The sequence below is a fragment of the Thunnus thynnus genome, chromosome 15 (genome assembly GCF_963924715.1).
Source record: "Thunnus thynnus chromosome 15, fThuThy2.1, whole genome shotgun sequence".
NCBI classification, from domain to species: Eukaryota; Metazoa; Chordata; class Actinopteri; order Scombriformes; family Scombridae; genus Thunnus; species Thunnus thynnus.
Window position 1 is genome coordinate 8,326,424 of NC_089531.1, and position 20,153 is coordinate 8,346,576.

The 20,153-nt window shown below is 37.9% G+C and overlaps 1 protein-coding gene across 1 annotated transcript; it reads right to left on the reverse strand.

Annotated features, from left to right (window-relative positions):
* Positions 1-775: 775 nt before the first annotated feature.
* Positions 776-19,434, reverse strand: lypla2 (lysophospholipase 2). The gene is made up of 10 exons (XM_067612256.1): positions 19,335-19,434; positions 12,660-12,752; positions 9,993-10,024; positions 8,563-8,628; positions 8,262-8,309; positions 8,040-8,110; positions 5,521-5,594; positions 5,278-5,379; positions 3,803-3,973; positions 776-2,999 (listed from the first exon to the last, which is right to left on the reverse strand). Exons 2-10 carry the CDS (start codon positions 12,735-12,737, stop codon positions 2,949-2,951), a joined length of 693 nt encoding a protein of 230 aa, XP_067468357.1. The 5' UTR covers positions 12,738-12,752; positions 19,335-19,434; the 3' UTR covers positions 776-2,948.
* Between the last annotated feature and the right edge of the window lie 719 nt (positions 19,435-20,153).

Below are 20,153 nucleotides of genomic sequence, written 5' to 3' on the forward strand. Positions count from 1 at the left end.
CAAAATATCTGTTCAAAATGAACCATTCGTTCAGCAGGAGCCTCAGCATTTACTGTCTTCCTGCTTCAGCATATTAATACCAAAAGACTAGCAGTGAAACAGTGCAAAACATGAAAATTGCTGTAACATTTATCTGAATTGGGCAGAATACCTCACTGTGATCAATGTCCATCATCGTGACTAAAATGATCAACTATAAATATTTAAGTCATCTGAGTAAACAGACTTTTAATAATGAGTGTTCCCATTTTAACTCAACTTTTTGCTATCCTTTTGTACATTCTTTTTTATATTGGGTAAACCTGAAATATGCAAATTGACTGCAGACCAATAGGCAGCCAATCACAAATGTGATGACTTCCACTTGGACTTCATGTGCCTTTTGACTTTAAAAATCTGATACCCTGCCACGGTTATGGAATAAATGTGGAAGTAATAAACACAAATTTATTTATCTTTTCATGATTTGCATTCATGTAGTCTTTTGGTGTTAATGTGCTGAAATGGCACCAAACAGATTTACAAATTTAGGACTTTTTTGATTTAAAAAAACAAGGTCTTGTTTCTACCTGTTACAAACACTTGACAATGTTAATTGAAGCACTGATTACAGTTTTCAATTAAAGGAAAGCTGTGGTGTTTACTGAATTATAGTTTTGCTTTTTTTGTTTTTTAAAATTTTCCTCATACCTATCTATCACTCTGTTTATTGATCTTCTGATCTATATCAAGGAAAATATGTAAAATGGAAAATAAAAGACACTTGACTCATATGGACTTTTTTTTGGTCATTTATTCCGCATACAGGTGTTTTGGAAACAAAATAAGTGGAGAGACCACTTGTCTCACCTCAACATGTTTAATTAATGGTCATCATTATAAACGCACACAAAAGAGGATGAGATGACAACGGTGACAAAACACAATGAAACATAAATCCAATAAACAAAAACACATATGTAAAAAGTTTAACCAACGACAACATACAACCCAGGAAAACATACAAGACAGTGCGACGTTGTCACACAGGGGGAAATGTTGGAATAATTGGAAAAAAAAAAAAAAAAGGTGAAGGTGTCAAAGAGGAGAAAAAAGCTAAATCAAGTTAAGCACAGAACACAGGGCTGCATCAGAGATTTAGAGAAACGGGAAAATATAAAAGCACTCAAGGAGATAAGAGAGACATTCATTGATTTCTGAACAACAATCAAATCAGATGTCTTTCTTCCTTTTCCACTGTTTTTAAATCAGGTTTGAAAAACAGCAATATAGAACAGGTAATAATGAGGAGAGCAAAATTAACATTCACAAAGGAAAATGCAGAACACCTGATATATATTTATGTTTTTTAAGCACACACGACTCCTCAGAGTTACACTCCTACGTCCAAGGATCACAAGTTGTTCAAGGTTAACTTTTTTTTATTTGTAAAATCACTCTTCAGTTAGGTTGGAACAGCTTCTTGCCAAAGCTCTCCCATTGTTTAGCCTTTTTTTTGTTTTGTTTAAAAGAAGTGAATATTAATAGTGTGGGGTTTCACTTTAAATCTGACCTTCTATGTTTTATTAATGGGTTACAGTATAATAAGTTGCCAAACGGAGGGAGCTGGGAGGTGACCTTATTTTATTACAGTGGAAATAAATGGTCTCCATCAGTTTTAAACTGCTTTGGTGTTGTGGATAAAGATATGGAACAATATAACAACCCATAAGCATGTTTAAAACAACCAAAACCATTAAAAAAAAAAATCAACTGGGATTGGATGAAGAGGAGGCTATTCATAGGGTTGCTGCTGCTGAAACAGAAGCACCTGAATGGGAAAAATATTTAAAATGAGGAAAATTTGGTGGGAGGAACAGTGAAAAGACTCGTGGTGTGCAGTCTGTGCGGGTCTGCAACCATCTGGAGTGATGCATTATTTCATGCATCTCATACAGGTAAAGTCATTCACCTTTAAGCCTACAATCTTATTAAAAAAAAAAAAAAGGAAATCAACTGAGGTACTTTTACATAAAGAATCACATAATCAAAGCAGAAAGAAACTACTAACATGCAGGTGTGGAAGCTTATGAAATAAACAGCGCAGGGTAACAAAAGTATCGATTGATTAGTTTTCTTTTATTTCAATTGGATTTTCTTCATATAATGCAGTAAATTTTAATCACACTCATTTTAAAAAAGAAATGTCAGGCTCCTGTAGATATTTCAGTAAAAAGGAGCCTTCATAGATTACCAATGCAAGACCAGGACAGGCTGCGGTGTACTTGTAATGGGGTGCTAGGGCGATGGGGTGGATGGGTTGGTGGGGAACCAGCTGCTCCAGATCTGAAACCATTTAAAAACCAGCGCTCACTGCACCTGAGCAAGACTCTGTGGGACCATACTACACTAACTCTACTGGAGTTACATTGTTAGTATGGTCACAGACAGTTTCAGGTAGGTGTTGGCGAGAAGGAAAGGCGTGGCAGTGGAAGCAATGGAGGATGTGACAGCTGAAAAAAAAGGAAAGGTGAAGCAAAATGAGGTAAAAGTGGAGTAAAACTAGGGTCAGGATGGAGGCGACAGACAGGTTTTTAAATAAATCCAAAGGGAATGTTCTGTGTGAGTCAGTGTTTCTCCCTCCGAAGGCTAAGACTTGTAAGTGCAAGCACTTAATTATGTTATTATCAAATCAGTGTGTTTGACAGATCTGTTTTCAGTATGAGTGTTGTTGGCTTGGACTGCATGAGAAGCAGATGTTTTGTTTAGTTGTGTGGATCCAATCTTTATTGTGAAAATGTGGGTGCGTGATCATGCGTGTGTTTGTTATGTTGTCGATGTGTGTGGAAGAAAGGGGGAGTTGGGGGAGGGGTGGGGTGGGGTGCTCATGGCTGTTTCCTGTGGGAGAATGGCAGATCGGGGGTGAGAGGTCAGTGTCTCAGGGGGGTCACAGTAGGGATGAGGTGAGGTCAGATCCGGGGCAAATACTTCTCAATAAATTCCTTTACAGCCGCCATCTCCTGCAGGGAAGAAAAAAATAGATGTTGGTACAGTGGACAAATAAAATGGATGCCAAGTTGTCTTATCTGTTATGGAAAGTATAAAAATACTGAGCCTACATTAAAAAGAAAATACCTGTTTGCCTACAAAAGTAAGGGGAGAAAAAAGTTAAGTTTTCAGGATGAACTTAAGTAAATTAAATCTAGTTGTTGATTTGAAAAGTGGGAGGAATTACTTCCACTGTTCAGATTTCTGGAAGTCAAGGTCAGGCGGGTGGAGCACTTTCAAGGTGTGTATAAGCATGATAATAATAATAAACTTTATTTTATTTAACTTTTCTTATCTAAGTTATAACGTGCTTTACAGAAAAAGAACAAATAATTATCAAAAAACAAATAAAGACAAAGATTTAAAAGACACTACAGATGTGGCCTGTCTGACCTCAGTAGGCAGAGTTCGGTTGGGTTTTGATGGGTACTGTAGTATTTAGAGACACCCAACATACCAAAAAGAACAGAAAAAAAACGGGATTTCTCAGATATAAAGTTGACCATAAACCCATAATACTGTTACATTATCCAGGAGACTCCTGGGCTTCTATGTTGAGAAATATTGAGCCTTAAAATAAAACTTTAAAATGGGAATTTACATTGTGGGAAATACGTCTGGACCCAGGAGGTCATACTAGCAATAGTAAAACATTTAAACCTGCATTAAGCAATATTTTTGATATAAACACCAAATCGAATAACTCTTTTACGTCATTTGACCCAAAAATCTCTTAATGCGGCTTTAATTTCATAAGCGCACAGAGGTAGAGTACCTGAGGACAGGAGCTGTGAGAGAGCCCTGGGTAGGATTTGAAGGTGATCATCTGAGGGTTGACTATGGATTTGAGTTTTTCCGCCGTCATGGCACCAAACTTTACCGGGATCATGGAGTCCATCTCACCGTGGCACTGCAAGATCGGGATGTTCTTGTTGCTGCTAGACGCCTGCAGAGCAGAGACAAAACAGACTTAGACCGCGGCCCTCCGTCCACATTTAAGACAACGTATTCTTACCCAAAAATTTAGTTTTTTCCCACAAACAGTCTCTAGAGTGGATAAATTGGGGAGAGCTGATCTTTCTCTTTATGTCACCTATAACCTGGATAGTTGATCATACAATAAAGGTTTAATCAAGCTGTATTTATTATTATTTTGTCAGACATGATCATAAAATGACCAATGATTTGCCTGGTTAACAATTAGCATTTATTACCAGAGATCAAATCAATGTTAGTCCACTTGTCTTGACAACAGAAACAGAAAAGTATGTTATGACGACAACTAAATCATGAGTACTGTGTTGAAACTGTGTATTCAAACACAGTTTAAATGATGATGGAGATCAGGTGGAGACAGAACGGAGGTTTAACCAGCTGAGACTCAGCAGAATAACAGGACTCTCAGATGTTGGCCGTGATGCCCAGTTTTTAAGTTTGTCGACTGAAGGAGAGGAAGAAGAAAATATTTCTCCTTCTTACTTGGTTCAGGCATTTAGTGTGGACAGAGACCTTTATGAAAACAAACTAAAAATGTTAGTATGGGCCAACGTCCTTTTTTTTTTTTTCTTCTTCTTTCTACATGTGAACAGTGTTTTTGTTTGGGTGTGGGAGTATTCTTAAAGCCCCTTTCCAAAAATGTCTTAAGACATTTATAGTTTTTCCACAAAAAGGTTCCTAGTTAGAAATTATCTAAACGACATTTCGTCCTTCTCCTTCATTGAAAAATCCAGAATCTATGAATATACAAATGTTTTTCATTTCAAAACTTTAACTACTGGTTACGAGTTGTTTCCTACTTCACTGTCCATTTTAAGTGTTTGTGCATTGAGGGCTTCAAGTTTCCACATCACACTTGTGTAAGCTGCATACTGGACCACGACTGGCCTCAAACTAGCTGTGATGTTGCAAATCCTGCTTGTAGGTGCGCGTCTTAAACTCAAATTTAAGGTGAGCAGAGACACTTTCCCTTCAACAGATGAATGTAAAAACAAACTGGACATACATCATTCTGCACAGTGAAGGTCAAACATGTGGGTGAAGAAACAATAAGAAGAACATTTTTAAGTGGAGAGGGACTTTAAATCTCACACATTATTAAAACTTCCGGCAGCGTGATATGATAAAGTTTCAAGGTTTCTGCAGCGTGGAACTATTTCAATACAGAAACTAAAGGCAGTCCATCTAAAAAAAGTTAGAATTAGGGAGGCAGAAGACCCATATAACTTGTTCCTGATAAAACTGTCACTGTACCGATGGGAAACTCCTGTGAAGTGGTAGCCAGCAACTGAGGGCCACAACACCAGCCAACTGATGCTGGCAGGTCAAGGCGGTATACAAGGACAAGGCCCCACCCTGAGGAGGAATGGAGGAAGCAGACAGAGAGAGAAAAAAAACAAGAGGACACTAAGTTTATTCCATGCATTAACAAGAATTTCCTAATATCCTGTACTGCAAACATGAACATCAAAAGAAAACTAAGATGTACATTCTTACCTGAGAGAAGCCACCGAGCATTATACGGTGTGGGGGGATCCCGTTTTTAGCCTCATGTTCAATTATGGCGTTGACTGGAGGAAAGCAAGAGGGACTATGTGTTATTCAGTGGAAAGAAGCCACGTTATGCAGATTGTCAAATAAACCATCAGATGTTATGAATAGGGAGTGATTTGTGATAATGGGGAGGTAGCTAAACGCTAACTTGGCTCACTGGGGAGCGAATGGTGGAAAGACAAATGTCTGTCATACTAAAGAAGCATGTTTTTCTGAATTTACTTGGCGAGTGCATACAAACAAATCGTAGATCACGGACACAACACCAGTTTTAGCTTCTCTCCGTTTGACTTCCTGTCAAATCACAGCTGAAGAGTTTTCCGTTTGCCGCTGCTTTTTTTAAACCAAATTTGAGGGTTTTGATTAATATCTTACACTGCACTATAACTTTTATTCTCCTGTTTTATCTGTCTTCTATTTTAGCTTATTTTTTATTTCCAATATAAAACTTTTTAATAGTATTTAAATGTCTTTTTATATTGCCTTGTGTTGCTTTTATATTCTGTCTTGATGCCTTTTATGTTCTATGTTAAGCACTTTGAATTGCCTTGTTGTTGAAATGTGCTATATAAATAAACTTGTTGTGTCTTATTTATAGGAGTCATTGTGCCCTCTGACCACTGGGAGGAGCCTCAGATCTTCAATACATTTCTGGCAGTTTCAGAGTCAAAGCTGAAAACTAAACTAAAAAGGAACTAGTTCGCACAAAGTTTCAACCGTCTAAAAGCAAAAGTGTTGATATCTGATCTGAAGGGCCACAGGATGACTGAGCAAATTTTTTGGACAAACTCTCCTCAAACACATTCATAGTGTTGCAATCAGCTGTGAACACGAAAAGTGACAGATGTACCATGAGAGAGAAGTTTGAACACTAAAGACCATCTCAGCTTTGCACACCGAGCCAATTTCTGCCCCAGTGTGATGGTAGCAATGTGGGTTTCAGAAACCTATAAAAAAGTTTCTGAAACCCACAATCCTACCAACCATTTCCAAAGTCGGAAAGGTGTTTGAAGAAGAAGATTTCAGACACTGTTCGACGTTCCAACAAGCACTTCGTTTTAAGTGTAATGATGCTGAAAGGTCGTCAGAAGAGGGATTGCGTCCTATTTCAAGATCGAAAACTAAGGCTACATTCAGACTGACTTTAGCAGCTTGTGAAAAATGTTTTTCACGTATTTAAATGAGGCCAGTCCAGTGATGCAATTGGGCACCGACACAAAGGCCTCCCGCTCTTGCCACGATGTAATTCTCGAGTGGCGCCTGCGGCGACATGGTCCATGTTCCACTGTTTGTTTGTTTTCACTCTTTTTACACTTTTATATCAACTTGCATTCAATGTTGTTGGATTGATTGCTTTTATTTGATTTATTGTTTTTGTTCTGTCTCAGTGTGATCAAATGTGTTTTATTTATTATGATTATGCTATGGTCTTACTGGGTATTCTATTGTTTTTACTGTGGTTTCTATGGTGCTGTTATGTCTGGAGCGTTGGACCAAACGAATTTCCTGTGTGGGATAATAAAGTTGATCTGAATCTAAATCTGAATCTAATTCATTTCTGCTGTGCAAATCAAATACGTGCAAGCACACATTCACTGTGATTCTACTGTTTACCTCCCAATCACGGCAACTAAAAATAATTGCTGCCATAATAACTTTTTAGAGTTATGAAATCCTGTCTCAGAGTTTATAAACCGCTGCGCATAAACTCATGTATCTGTTATTCAAACTCGGACTTCCGGGATTGTTTTTCATGTCTCACATGTGCCTGAAGCAACACAACCCCACCAATACAGCCCCTTACACTGTTTTAATGCAGGGCTGTTTTCAGCCTGTACATCCACTAACGCTGATTGTGCTGTTGTCTCAGAGAAGCACAGTTCACATCTTTAAAAAGCAGCTGAAAACCCACCTGTCTTCTTTGGCCTTTTCCTGATTAGAACTTTGTAATTTGTGGTTTGTACACTTTATTCTCCTTGTTTGTTTGTTTTTTTTACATATTGCTTGCATATTCTTTCTTTCTCTTTTCTTCATTCTGTAAAGCACATAATAATAATTTAGGTTTTGAAAAGCGCTTGCGTAGGCATACCGCCTTACATAGTCTCACATTATCTGAAGCTATTTAATGTCAAATGTTAACGTATACAATATTTTTATTAGTCTTTAAAAAGTTGATAATTTAGAGGTACTAAATCTTTATAGTGCAGTGACAAAACACTGGTTGGACAGGTCGGACTGGGCTCTACTGGAACAGACAGATATCTGTTTTTTAGTGGCATGTTTGTCTGCATTTGCTGATCACCAGCAGAGAGTGACAGGAAACATGAGGGGAAGTGTGGAATGGACATGTGATTAAGGTCCCCAGCCAGACTCTGAACTGGAACAGACATTTCAAGCTGATATGTTAAGAGTACTGACATTGATCGACAGAAATGTCATTTCTATGACATTTAAAAACTCACTGTTCTCTGCCGCCCTCTTGATTCCAGATTCGTCTTCTGGGGAGTCGGGGCTGAGACCCATGAGGTCAAACCTGTACATATGCAGAGGCCAGTGAGTAAGGAAATCAATAGATATAATCACAGGATTGTCACTGGCAATATGGGAGCCTATTGTGGTTTCTAGGGAAACAATAGCATCCAGTGTTGAGCAAAAAGGCTGTCTCTTTCATCACGCCAACTCACCACGCGGGCATCATCATCTTCATGTTGAGAGTGACGGGAATCCGGGGCCTGAAGGGGGGAAAAGGGAGGGAAAGAAACGAGAACATGACAGTCACCAGCAGCTGAAATGATTTATTCGCTTTGCCAAACAGGATGGGAGATAAACTACTGGTTTCAAGCTGCTTTTGCCTTCTGAAAAAAAAAGTGATTAGTTTTTTTTCCCCACACAAAGTAAGAAGATTTTAATTCTCCTCCCTGCTGACAAGTGATAGCCTTGGAAGTATAAAATATGACAGACGGATCAGGGAGGAAAAAGACTTACGCGTGGGGGCAGATGAACTTGACATGAGGCAGCTGGATCGACGTCATACTGTCGGCCCACCCATGCCTGACAGAAAACAGAGAAAGAGGTTCTTTGTTTCTAATCCAGTTTAAGCAGAATTACTGATACACAGAGCATCAATCCCAGATGTATGACAGCGTAGTATAATATATAATACGGTGTACAGTATCATAGTGGCTCGTTACAAATGTTTGCTTTTGAGATACAGTTAGGCACTTAAAGAGAAAAACACTCACAAAAAGGGGAATATTTTATTTATAAGCACTGTTACCACATTTTATTTTTAGAACTAACCGAAGAACCAAACATCTGATTAAAGTGAATCATCTGACTTCAAGTACTGATTCAAGTACTTTTAAATGAATCATTTATGGTGTTGCCAGTAGTGTATCATGAATGTAGGCATAAATTATCCCATTTACACTTTGCCACTTTGTGTATCTTGGGCAGATTATATATTTTCCTTACAAAAAAAGAAAGCTAAGTAAAGATACTGTGGTCATGAGTCCACCAGCACAACTCAAGCCTCCAAAAAAACCCTATTAAAATAGTTGTTAGTTGAAATCACGTATTTCCACATTTTACCTATTTATTTAACTTTTTAATTCTATCTTTTGTGAATTTTATCTCCCTACATTACACTCTGGCATCATGTACAGTATGTAACTCTGGCAGACAACAGAAAATCCCATTTATTTTATTGTTTTGTTTTACATGAACAGTCAAATTTAGTCTAAAATTTAAAGATTTTTTTTACCCATTTTTACCCGACCAACAGTCAACAATCCAGATGTTCAGTTTATTGTCATAGAAGACTAAAAAAAACAGAAAATATTAATATTATATTGCATTTTCTTCTTTAAAAAACGACTCAGTACAGGTAATCGATTATCAAAATAACTGCCAATTAATTTTCTAACGATCGACTAATTGATTAATAGACTAAATGGTAAATGGCTGCATCTATATAGCGCTTTTGTCAGAAGCTTTGCTGCTTGTTCACCCATTAACACAGACACTCACACACCAATGGCAGCTACTATACAGGAAGGGGCGCTTTTAGGTCAACAACACTAAATTTAAACAGAAACTTTGTTTATTCCACAAGGTACCTTTAATACTCAAGAATACTGCTGGGTATCATTTGAAAATTTTTGATACTAAATAAGTATTGAGTTTCGACAACCTTTCATCATGAAAAGTATCGGTTACAATATCTGAAGCAGGGAAAATAATTCGCCAATGCCGAGCACAAGTATGAAAAGAACCAGATGATGTAGATACTATCATAGCACATCTTCTTTGATGTTGTTCACATATACATTAAAATACTGACAATAATGTACAATAGAAAAAGGAAGTAAGGCTCATAGTCTTCACTGAAGACTAAATGTTCAAACATCACTCACCCTGAGTCTCCCAAACCATGGAGGAAGATCACCTGTAACATAAAAAACAGCAGATAAGACTTTCAGAATTTATAACTCATAAATATTCGTACTACACCCAAAATAACTGGGAACATTTCTTAACATTTCCCCCTAAATCCAAATACAAAGACTTTAATATGTTCCTGATATTGATCGATCACATTGGACGCATTCGTTGCTGAAGGGAGGAAACTTGTGATCTCCCTGTGAGCAGTACAGTATGTTCATATCCATCTTGCACTTTACAGATGACAAGAAAAAAAAAGAACAAAAAACCCTTTTTGAACTTTGAGCCAATTTATCAGATTGTATCTTTTCTTGTGCACACAATGTCCTACTGGTAAGTGTGCATACTTGTTCCCAAACAGGGAAAAATAGATGCCAAACTCCCGATCTTGCCAAAGTAAGCACTCACTGCCAGTATGCACACACGCTACTCCCCTGCAGAGAAACTATGAAAGGTAATAAAAACAATTTAGAGAACTGGCAATACACTGCCTGTTGGCTTGAAATCAAAGATTCAGCCATCTTTACCGAGATCAAAACACTTTCTTCCATGTAAGGTTGGACATGAGGTTCAGAGCTGGAAGCAGTGAATTTGCTTTTATCCTGGTGTTAAACAAATCCCTGCACTGTACCTGACAACAGCTCATTGAAAAACGTGTTTAATTTTTACACACAGCTCCAGCTGAGCATCTACACAATGTGCCAGGTGCAGCTACAGGTGCGACTTCTCATTACAAAGGAATAACGGACTTACTCCTTAGACTTTGGACTTGTAATGTGGCAGAAATCGTTGGTATGCTAATCATACGGATCTCTATTGTATTAGTCGAAATTGAATATGATAGAAAATTTTCACTTAAGGATGAAATTTGATATTTATTTAATATCAAAATAAAATACTGCTTTGTTCAAAAACATTAGTGATGTAAACAAACTCTTATCACCATCTGTGTCCAAAATTACAAATTTCTGTCCAAAAACAACAGGAAGTAGTGAACGGGCCATGGACAAAACCTTTTCATACCGTTATAGGCATCATTAGAGCATAAATTTCAGACAGTGATTTTAGACACAACCAATATCTCAGCTTTAGCAGTGGTTCAGTGTCTATTAAAGGCATTAAAAGAGCTGTGAATTATTTCATAGCAGGTTTCAATTTGGTCTTCTGTTGGTGGGAAAACCCTTCAGTTTGCTTTTGAATTACGGATTGTTCCTTTAACTAAGGGCTGGGTATTTATTATTTATTTGGTATTTGAAATGTTTCACGGCTATTGCCAATAAGATAACTGAGTTTCAGTACCTTAAATGAATTATTTCATTACTTTGAAGAATATAAACATGTTTTTTCAAAAAACTGTTTTCTGCTAACATGACAAAAGAAGCCAAAATGATCAAATACGAAATATTATCTGATCACAAGAAGCCATAAAAGAACAGAAAAAAAGTCTAAAATTGATATAATTAATTTAATTATAATTTATTATAATTATTACAATAAATGATATAATAATTTTAATTTTCAAGGACCAGTGTGCAAGATTTAGGGGGATCTATTGGCAGAAATGGAATATAACATACCTATGTTTTAGTTAATGTATAATCACCTGAAAATAAGAATTGCTGCGTTACCTTAGAATGAGGCCTTTCTATCTACATAGATCTCCTACAAGAGGAGAGGAGGAGGGTGAAGGGTTTTCATTTGGTTGCAATCTGCAACCTCACCACTAGATGGCACTAAATCCTACACATTGGTCCTTTAAATCAAGAACGAGCTGATTAAAGAACGAGTAAACAAGACAACTAATCTTATCAGACATTAAATGCCAGCTTTAAGCACTTAACAGTTTTCAAACTGGGTGTTAGAGACACATTTACGATCAGTGTTGAGGTTCGATATAAAGTCCTGTTGATGGTAAATCTGATGTCAAACGAAATTTTAAACACTCCTCGAACATTTTTCACACCTGATTTTGTCAGCATTTAAATACAACAGATTAAGCAATTTAGACAAAAATCAAATCAGTATCACATGAAAAATGGCGATCACAATATCCTAAACATGGTGATGTCATCAGGTGTCTTATAACAAACTTTTTAAAAGCAAAGAAAAATCAGTTTATAGCAATATAAGATAAAGAAAAACAGAAAATTCTTACATTTAAAAACCATCAAATATTTGGAATTTTGCTTGAAAAATTTCTTAATCGACGATTTAAAAAGTTGCAGATTAATTTATTATTAATCACCCAATCAATTACTCGTTGCAGCAGTAGTATCACAATATTACCAAAATGTGTATCCGCTAAAATGAGGCAGACAATAAGACAGTTATGTTCAAAGGCAAATAAAGGGACATTAAAACTTCTTTGAATGAATGAAAGTCTCGAAGTAAAGCCAAAGTAAATGGCCAGTGGATGACAAGGAATTTTAGTTGTAATATCCCTTTAATATCAAGCACAACCGGACAGTGACCCATGTCGACGTTTCATCACCAAAACACCATGTTGGATACCAACAGCTGCCCATGTTTCCCTCTGAAAATGTCTTTCTCAGTATCGTTAAGACTCTCTGAATACAAGCATCAATAACATGAAAGACTTAAAAAGTGAAAAGTGTGTCTGGTTTTGTGGTCTAACTCACCACTGCGGTCTCCTTCTCCTCCCCAGACACCGTCACGGCCTCGGCGAGCAGCGGCACAGACATGTTGTTGCCACACATACACTGTAAGAGGTGCTGGAGTCAGAGAGGACAGAAAAACAAGGCGTCAGCTGACTGCAGAGCCGAGAGTCTGCAAGTACATATTATCATTAAGTACATAATATGTTGTCATGTGCATTGGGGCCAAACAAAGATATTTAAACTCTCATATATTTTCAGACATTTGGAGCAATTGGTTAAATGTTCCTGTTTTTCTTCTCCACATGATTCTCCAGTTTGAGTTTTCAGGCCTGACATACTAATCACGAGATGATTCACATGGCAGATATAACTGGAACTATTTAAAATCAGCTCAATCTTTGAGTCCTGTGTTTTCGTACAGAGACCACAATCTTCAGGAGCAGTTTCTGCATGATAGATGTTTTTTAATACTACAAATAGATATCAGCATACGCAAATAATCCGCCAGTCCAGTCTACTTTGCTGCTAATGTATCAGCTCCAGGCTTCGGAGTCATTTGATTACATCACATTAAATTGGGGAAGATTGTTCTCTGGTTTCTAGAGCTGCAGGACAAGCGAACTGTGCAAGCTCAATAAAGCTCACAAGGGCATCACTTCCTCTGGAAACATCTCTCTCACTTTTAAAAAAAATCACATTTTTTAAGATACGTGTACAGTTTCTGTTTGATGTATTCACTAAAATCCTTTCTAAGCAGCGTCCTCTGACTGTCAAGCTGCCAAAACTCAGACGAGAGGAGATAAAAAATGTTAATATGCTCATCTGAGTTGCCTTTAATTATAAAAACTCAGAGCAATGAGCTTTACAGCAGCAGTCAGCACTATGTGGATTTTTATGCACCGTGTTTCGCTTGTCAGGCTTCATACAGACTGCCGTACGCTCCGATTGGAGGAGGCTGTTTCCTGTGCCATGTGTTTCATGTATATGAAAATTAGATAATCTATATTTTTAGTTACAGTTAGGGGCACAACAATTGAACATCAATCAAAAGCTGTAAAGAGCCCTTTTGGTAAAGTAGTAAACATAAAATCATCAATTTCAATCAAACTGAATGTGCTTTTAAGTCAGGTTAGTACATCAGTAATACATACATTTAAATAGAATTTCAAAGTTTTGTTGTGCTGCAACTAACAATTATCAGAATTTCCACAGTAACGTCTTCAAATGTCCTCTTTTGTCCAACCAACAGTCTAAAACCTAAAGATATTCAGTTTACTCTAATTTAACACAAGCAAAAGCAGCAAATTATCACATGTAAGAGGCTGAAATCATCAAAGGTTCTGCATTTACACTTGAAAAATGGCTGAAACATTAATTTTCTGTCGATCGACTAATGAACTAATCTAAGCTCTAGCTACCAATATTATGAAAAGTATGATTACCATTGTCTTAATGTTTCATTTGCTAGATTGATGTAAATGTATTTAAATGCAATAAATGCTGGAAATAAGGGATTTTTAAGGCGTTGACAACCCCTGCACCCCTAAAACAAAACCTGCACCCTTGAAAGCAAAAACCTGACATGTGGTAGCTTTAAAAAGAATTTGGATTACAATTTTCTTTCACAAAAGTCAAAAACCAAACGTTAAATCACGAGGATGTGTTCAAATTCTGAACCAGGTAGAGCTTATTAAAAACAGGGATCTGCAGACACATGTAATGGGCAGCGTCCTGTACATACGGTGGAATCTGTCACGTAGTTTAGGAGGACTAAACAGGGTTTTTTTTTTAGACACCAGCGATGACAATGATCAGCTCCGGCTTGTTATCAGTGCTGCAATTCAGCCCTCAGACAGGAACAACGGAACTGGACATACCGCTTCTACACACACACACACACACACACACACACACACACACACACACACACACACACACACACACACACACATAATGAACCTGCTGCTGAACCTAAAAGAGCAGTCATGAGGTATGTCTTTGTGTGTGTTGGGCAGGTTTCTGTAGTCAGCAAGTGACGGGACTCATTAACTAAATGAAACACACACCCTCCCTCCCTCCGCTGTGTTCAGTAAATCCGCTGCAAACATCCATCCTGCTGCAGTGAGTCAGCCGCTGATAACAGATCAGGTTATTTTATAGTAAAGTTGAGCAGTAAAAAGCTCCTTAATGCCCTTTGACTTTGTGATGTGGGACAGGGTGAAACAAGACGGGACAGGGGGGTCAGACGGCGAGCTGCCTGATTGGGAAATAGGCGGTGAGGAGACAGGGAAATGTCTGAAACGCAAAGGTTAATGTGTAAACCTTGAGCGGGATTATACTCGATGGGTGTTAAAATTCCACCGCTGCTATGAGCGAGCGGTTAAGTGCTGCACAGATCGGCCTGTAGCTTGTATGTTTGCTCTTTGGCTGGTGACAAATTATCACTTGAAGGTCATATTTGCAGCTAAAGCACATGGAAGTGGAAGGTAGACTGTGTGATTTAAGAGTCTAAAGCGTGTGGACAAAGGGAGTTTGTTTTTAACCTGCACCCTGACCTTTGATAAATGAGTAATAGCTGAATAATAACTGGGCAGCGTTAAGCGCAGGGAAACAGTCTCGTGCTTTGGTATTCATTTTTAAGCATCAAACTATGTCAGGAGGAAGGTTTCTTACACGTTTTCTACCAGACATTTTAAGCTGAGACACACCCTGCAGGCTTACTCTGCTTAAAGGACGGGTTCACAATTTTTCAAGTCTGTCTTAAAACTAGATGCATCGATACCAATACTGAGATCAGATATCGGTCTGATACTGACTCTGATTTTATCCTTCCTCCCACTGTAGCAAATGAGAGGAATCAGCCTGTAGTGAAACAGGCAGCTCACAAACAGACTGGGAGCTTTGATCAATCAACGTAGATACCGTTAATACCTTGAAAACACATATACAGCAGGATAGTTGTGTGACTTAAACGGATGTCTGTGCAGATTACGCTTCACTAAATGCGACAGAAGTAGACTGGGGAGCTTTAAAAAAAAAAAAACGCGGGGGGGGGTCTCCGTGAGATGAGCATCACCCGCGCGTGTCTGTGTGGATTGAAACATTTCATTAAAATGGAAGCATTATCGAGCAGCTCTAGTATCAGACTGAAAAAGTCAGATCGGTGCATCCCCTTCTTAAAACGACAGTCAGGTGATCATATGAACATTGAAAGAGGTTTTCCTCGCTGTAATCATTCCTCTTGTTCATACTGGCTATTAAAAGATCCCTTTCAAATGTGCTTTCAATGTTTAAGTGATGGAGGCCAAAATCCACAGTGCGTCCACACAAAAATGCATTTAAAAGTTTATCTGAAGCTTACATAAGGCTTCAGCAGTCTGAGTTTGTCATATCAGGTGGATATCTGCCACATTTACAGTCATTTTATCATCAAATTTCCTCTTTGTGTTTCCTTGTTGAGCTGCAGAGGAAGTATAGTAACAAAAAGAGGGACTTTGGCGCTAAAAAGACTGTAACATTGAAAGATAACTTCTTGATTTGACTCATTTGGACGACTGAAGCTAAGACAAACTTTTAAATACATTTTTACACAGACGGATGACTGTGGATTATTTACATTGTAAGTGCATTATAAAGGGATCTTCTAATAGCCAGTATGAACAGGAGAAATGATTAAAACAAGAAAAACCTGTTTCGGTATTCATATGGGCACCTGACTGTTGTTTTAAGACAGACATGGAAAAACTGTGAACCCGTCCTGTAAGCAAACGACAGGTACAAAATGTGACTCAGGAGATGATTAAAATGTGCATCACAAGATCTGCATTAATTTTCACCAAATTCTAATTCGGTGTTGGAGGCAAATTCTTTTACCAAATGTAATTTAGCTGCACTCAATAAAGGGAACACACAGATCCAGAGAGACGCTGTGACTGAAAACAGAGAGCACAAGGAGTGAAAATAAAGAGATAACAAGAAAAGACACGGAGGTTTAAGAGGAGGAGGAGTGCAGGAACATTGGACAATCTGTTCGGAAAAGTAGGACAAGCTCTCTAAAAGTGGTAGCGTATGCAAAGAGGTGATTAATCACTTTTATACCCCCTTTTTCTCTCCACCTGTTATTGTTCAACGGATTCACAATGATCCACAACCCAGAGTTACCAGCATAAAGCACAGTGTGGGTTTTCAATACACGCTCTAAGAAACAATGGCTCACTCTCTACGCTTCTGGAGGAGGCCGGTGGTTAAAAATAGTGACATGCTGTGCACAAGCGTCCAGTCCAATTCAGGTTAGGCCTGAAAAACAACTGAAAATAGGGCTTGTTCCAATTTACTAATTCAGTTTAATTCAATTTATCACGTAATGTAATTTCTGACTGCATACATCTTCTGTCAGCACCACTAAATGGATGCAGCAACAACCTGCATATTTACGTTTCCTTGATTTTCAGAGACTCTTTCCAATAGCTGTCTTCAATTTGAAGGGAAGCTTTCAAAACTTATGGTTACATTTTGTAGATACAGATGATCTAATATCAATACTATGATATGAAACTGGACATCATTCCAGATTTTGATCATTGAGATATCATCAACTCTTCTCCTGGTGTCAAAGGCTGTTATTAGGACCATCCGTAACTAACTATTATTTCCATTATCTGTCAATGATTAATTGATTAGTCAGAAAAATGCAAGTGAAAAATGTCTGTCACAAGTTCACAGAGGACAAGGTGACATCTTCAAATGAATAATAATTAATAATTGTTTAATGAACAGCCTAAAACTCAAAGATATGTAGTTTAAAAAGAATATGTTACAGAAAACACATTAGAGAAGCTGCAATCAGAGAATTATCAGATTATTGGGTAAAAAGTGTAAGTTATCAGCTTTACTTTTGAGTGGAACAAAGAGGGAAAGAAAACGGTGGTTTAAAGTAACTAAGTACTTTTACTCAAGTCCTGTACTTAAGTACAATTTTGAGGCACTTATACTTTACTTGAGTATTTCCATTTTATTCTACTTTATACTTCCACTCCACTACATTTCAGAGGGAAATATTGTACTTTCTACTCCACTACATTAATTTGACAGCTTTAGTTACTTTTCAGTTGAAGATTTGACACAATGGATAATATAACAAGCTTTTAAAATACAACACATTGTTAAAGATGAAACCAGTGGTTTCCAACCTTTTTGGCTTTTGACGTCTTACAAAAGACAGTGTGTAGTCGGGGTCACATTTCAGATGTCTATGAGTTGTTAACAGCTCCACCAAATAGTGATTTTTTCCCTCTAGACTTCTTACATGGTTTCATTTCAATAAATGTTCAAATGATCCAATATTTCAGCAAAAATCAAAGATTAGAGAAAAAGTCCAAAAACTGAAAACAGATTTGTGTATCAGAACTTTGTTTTTTCTTCTTTCCTCTCCCATTAATCATCTCAGATTTATCTGGTGACCCTTTGGAGGGGCTCCACACATAGGTTGGGAATCACTGGACTAAACTAGCTAACTGTATATAAAGTAGTTGAAACTCGCTCCACCTCCAGCAGCTACAACAGTAACATGCTGCTCTAACACTGATGCGTCAGTATTAATAATCTAATGTCATATATAATAATATATCAGTCAGAGGGACAAAACCACTTATTTTACTGCAATACTTTATCTACATCAAGCTACTAATACTTATGTACTTTAACTTAAGTAGGATTTTTCATGCAGGACTTATACTTGTAATGGAGTATTTTTACATTGCTGTATTGGTACTTTTACTTAAATAAAGTATCTGAGTACTTGAAAGAAAGAAAGAGAGAAAGATGCCGCTTGTGTTGCAGCCAACTTAAAGCACATCACGAGTCTTCATCCTGCATGACTCCAATTACATTTAAGTCAAACACAAACACACACACAAAAAAAGCGAGCTGCAGTCTGTCAAACGGTTCAACACACAAACAGCAGGCTCCTGCACTCAGACAGCTCTCTGCTCAATGGCTACGGATGGCTGGCAAACAACAGGATAATATGCGGCAGTGAGTGGCAGGCATCCCCTCCTCCTCCTCCTCGTCCTCCTCCCCCTCTTCCTCCTCCTCACACCATACACCAGCAGCTAACCTTGCTCTCCGCCTGCTGATGGAGGTTAATAGCTCGACTATTAAAACACACTGCAGTCAAACAGAGCCAAATGAAACCCGTTAGCTAAAAAAAAAGGCAGTGAGTCTAAAGCAGAGGGAAGCGGGTGTCGAAGAGGAAGGCGACAATGAATGGTTGATATCATCATCATCCTCAGTATAGTGAAGGCATTCAGCGGTGTAAAGCCTCTGCTGCCCCCAAAAAAGACAGACTGACCGCATCCCAACCGTCGGGATTAATCCCGGTTTAGCTCGACACACACACACATACACACACATACACACACACGATCACACACACACACAATAACCGGAGCTAACGTTAGTAGTAACGTCGGAGCTACTAGCTAACGTCTCATTAACTGTATTGTCTTCTACCGGCGTCTCGCTTCGCCGGCTTCAAGCTAAGGTTACGGCTCGAATTCAAACGTCAAACACGGCCCACTTTTTAGGTGACCCCTTTAACGACAAAGTGACCCCAAAAAGAGTCACTTTGGATCACGATAAAGTGGTTAAAAAAATGACAACCGCGGCCCGCTAGCTAATACAGATTCATACACTCACCGCTTGCTGTCCCAGTTCACGACGGAGCGGAACTTCCGCTACTGTCCGCACACAGGCGGGGGGGCGGGGGCTGCGCGTAGTGACGTCAGTGCATGACCACGCCCACTCCCAGATCCCGATATTTTTTTGTTTGTTTGTTTCTTGACTAAATAGGATAATCAGAATCATCTTTATTGGGCAAGTATGCTTACACATCCAAGGAATTTCACTCTGGTTTAATGGCTCTAGATGTACTTACACAGAAAACACGACAATCCTCAGAAACATACACAAAGGATGATTGTATACAGGTGAAACAGTTTCTGTGGACTGTAAACAGGATACAAACAGTGCAAAGAAGAGTGCAAGGAGTGCTGAGATAAATATTAAATGGTGAAAAGAAAAGACATGTTACTTTATATACATATAGTAGATAAGATAAGACTCTATTGATCTATCTCTATTGATGTTACAGCAGTGCAGGAAACAAGTTAACAGATAAGAACCAACTAGGAGTAATAAATACAACAAAGTAAAGTCAAGTACATGGAATTTGATCTATATACATCATAAACATTATATACATTATAATACTTAGGCAACATGACCTGATTTGCGGGTTGTAAAAGTAGAAAAGTTGTATGCTATATAGGTGAGGTAATGAATACGAAAATAAATATCAGATATATAATCAATATATAATCATATATGTCAAATACTGTAAGTATTGTACATTTTCCTCTACTACATTTGATAGTTTACTAGTTACTTTTCAGACTCATTCATAAATACATAAAAACATAATATTAGTACAGATAATGATGCATTATTTAAAGTACC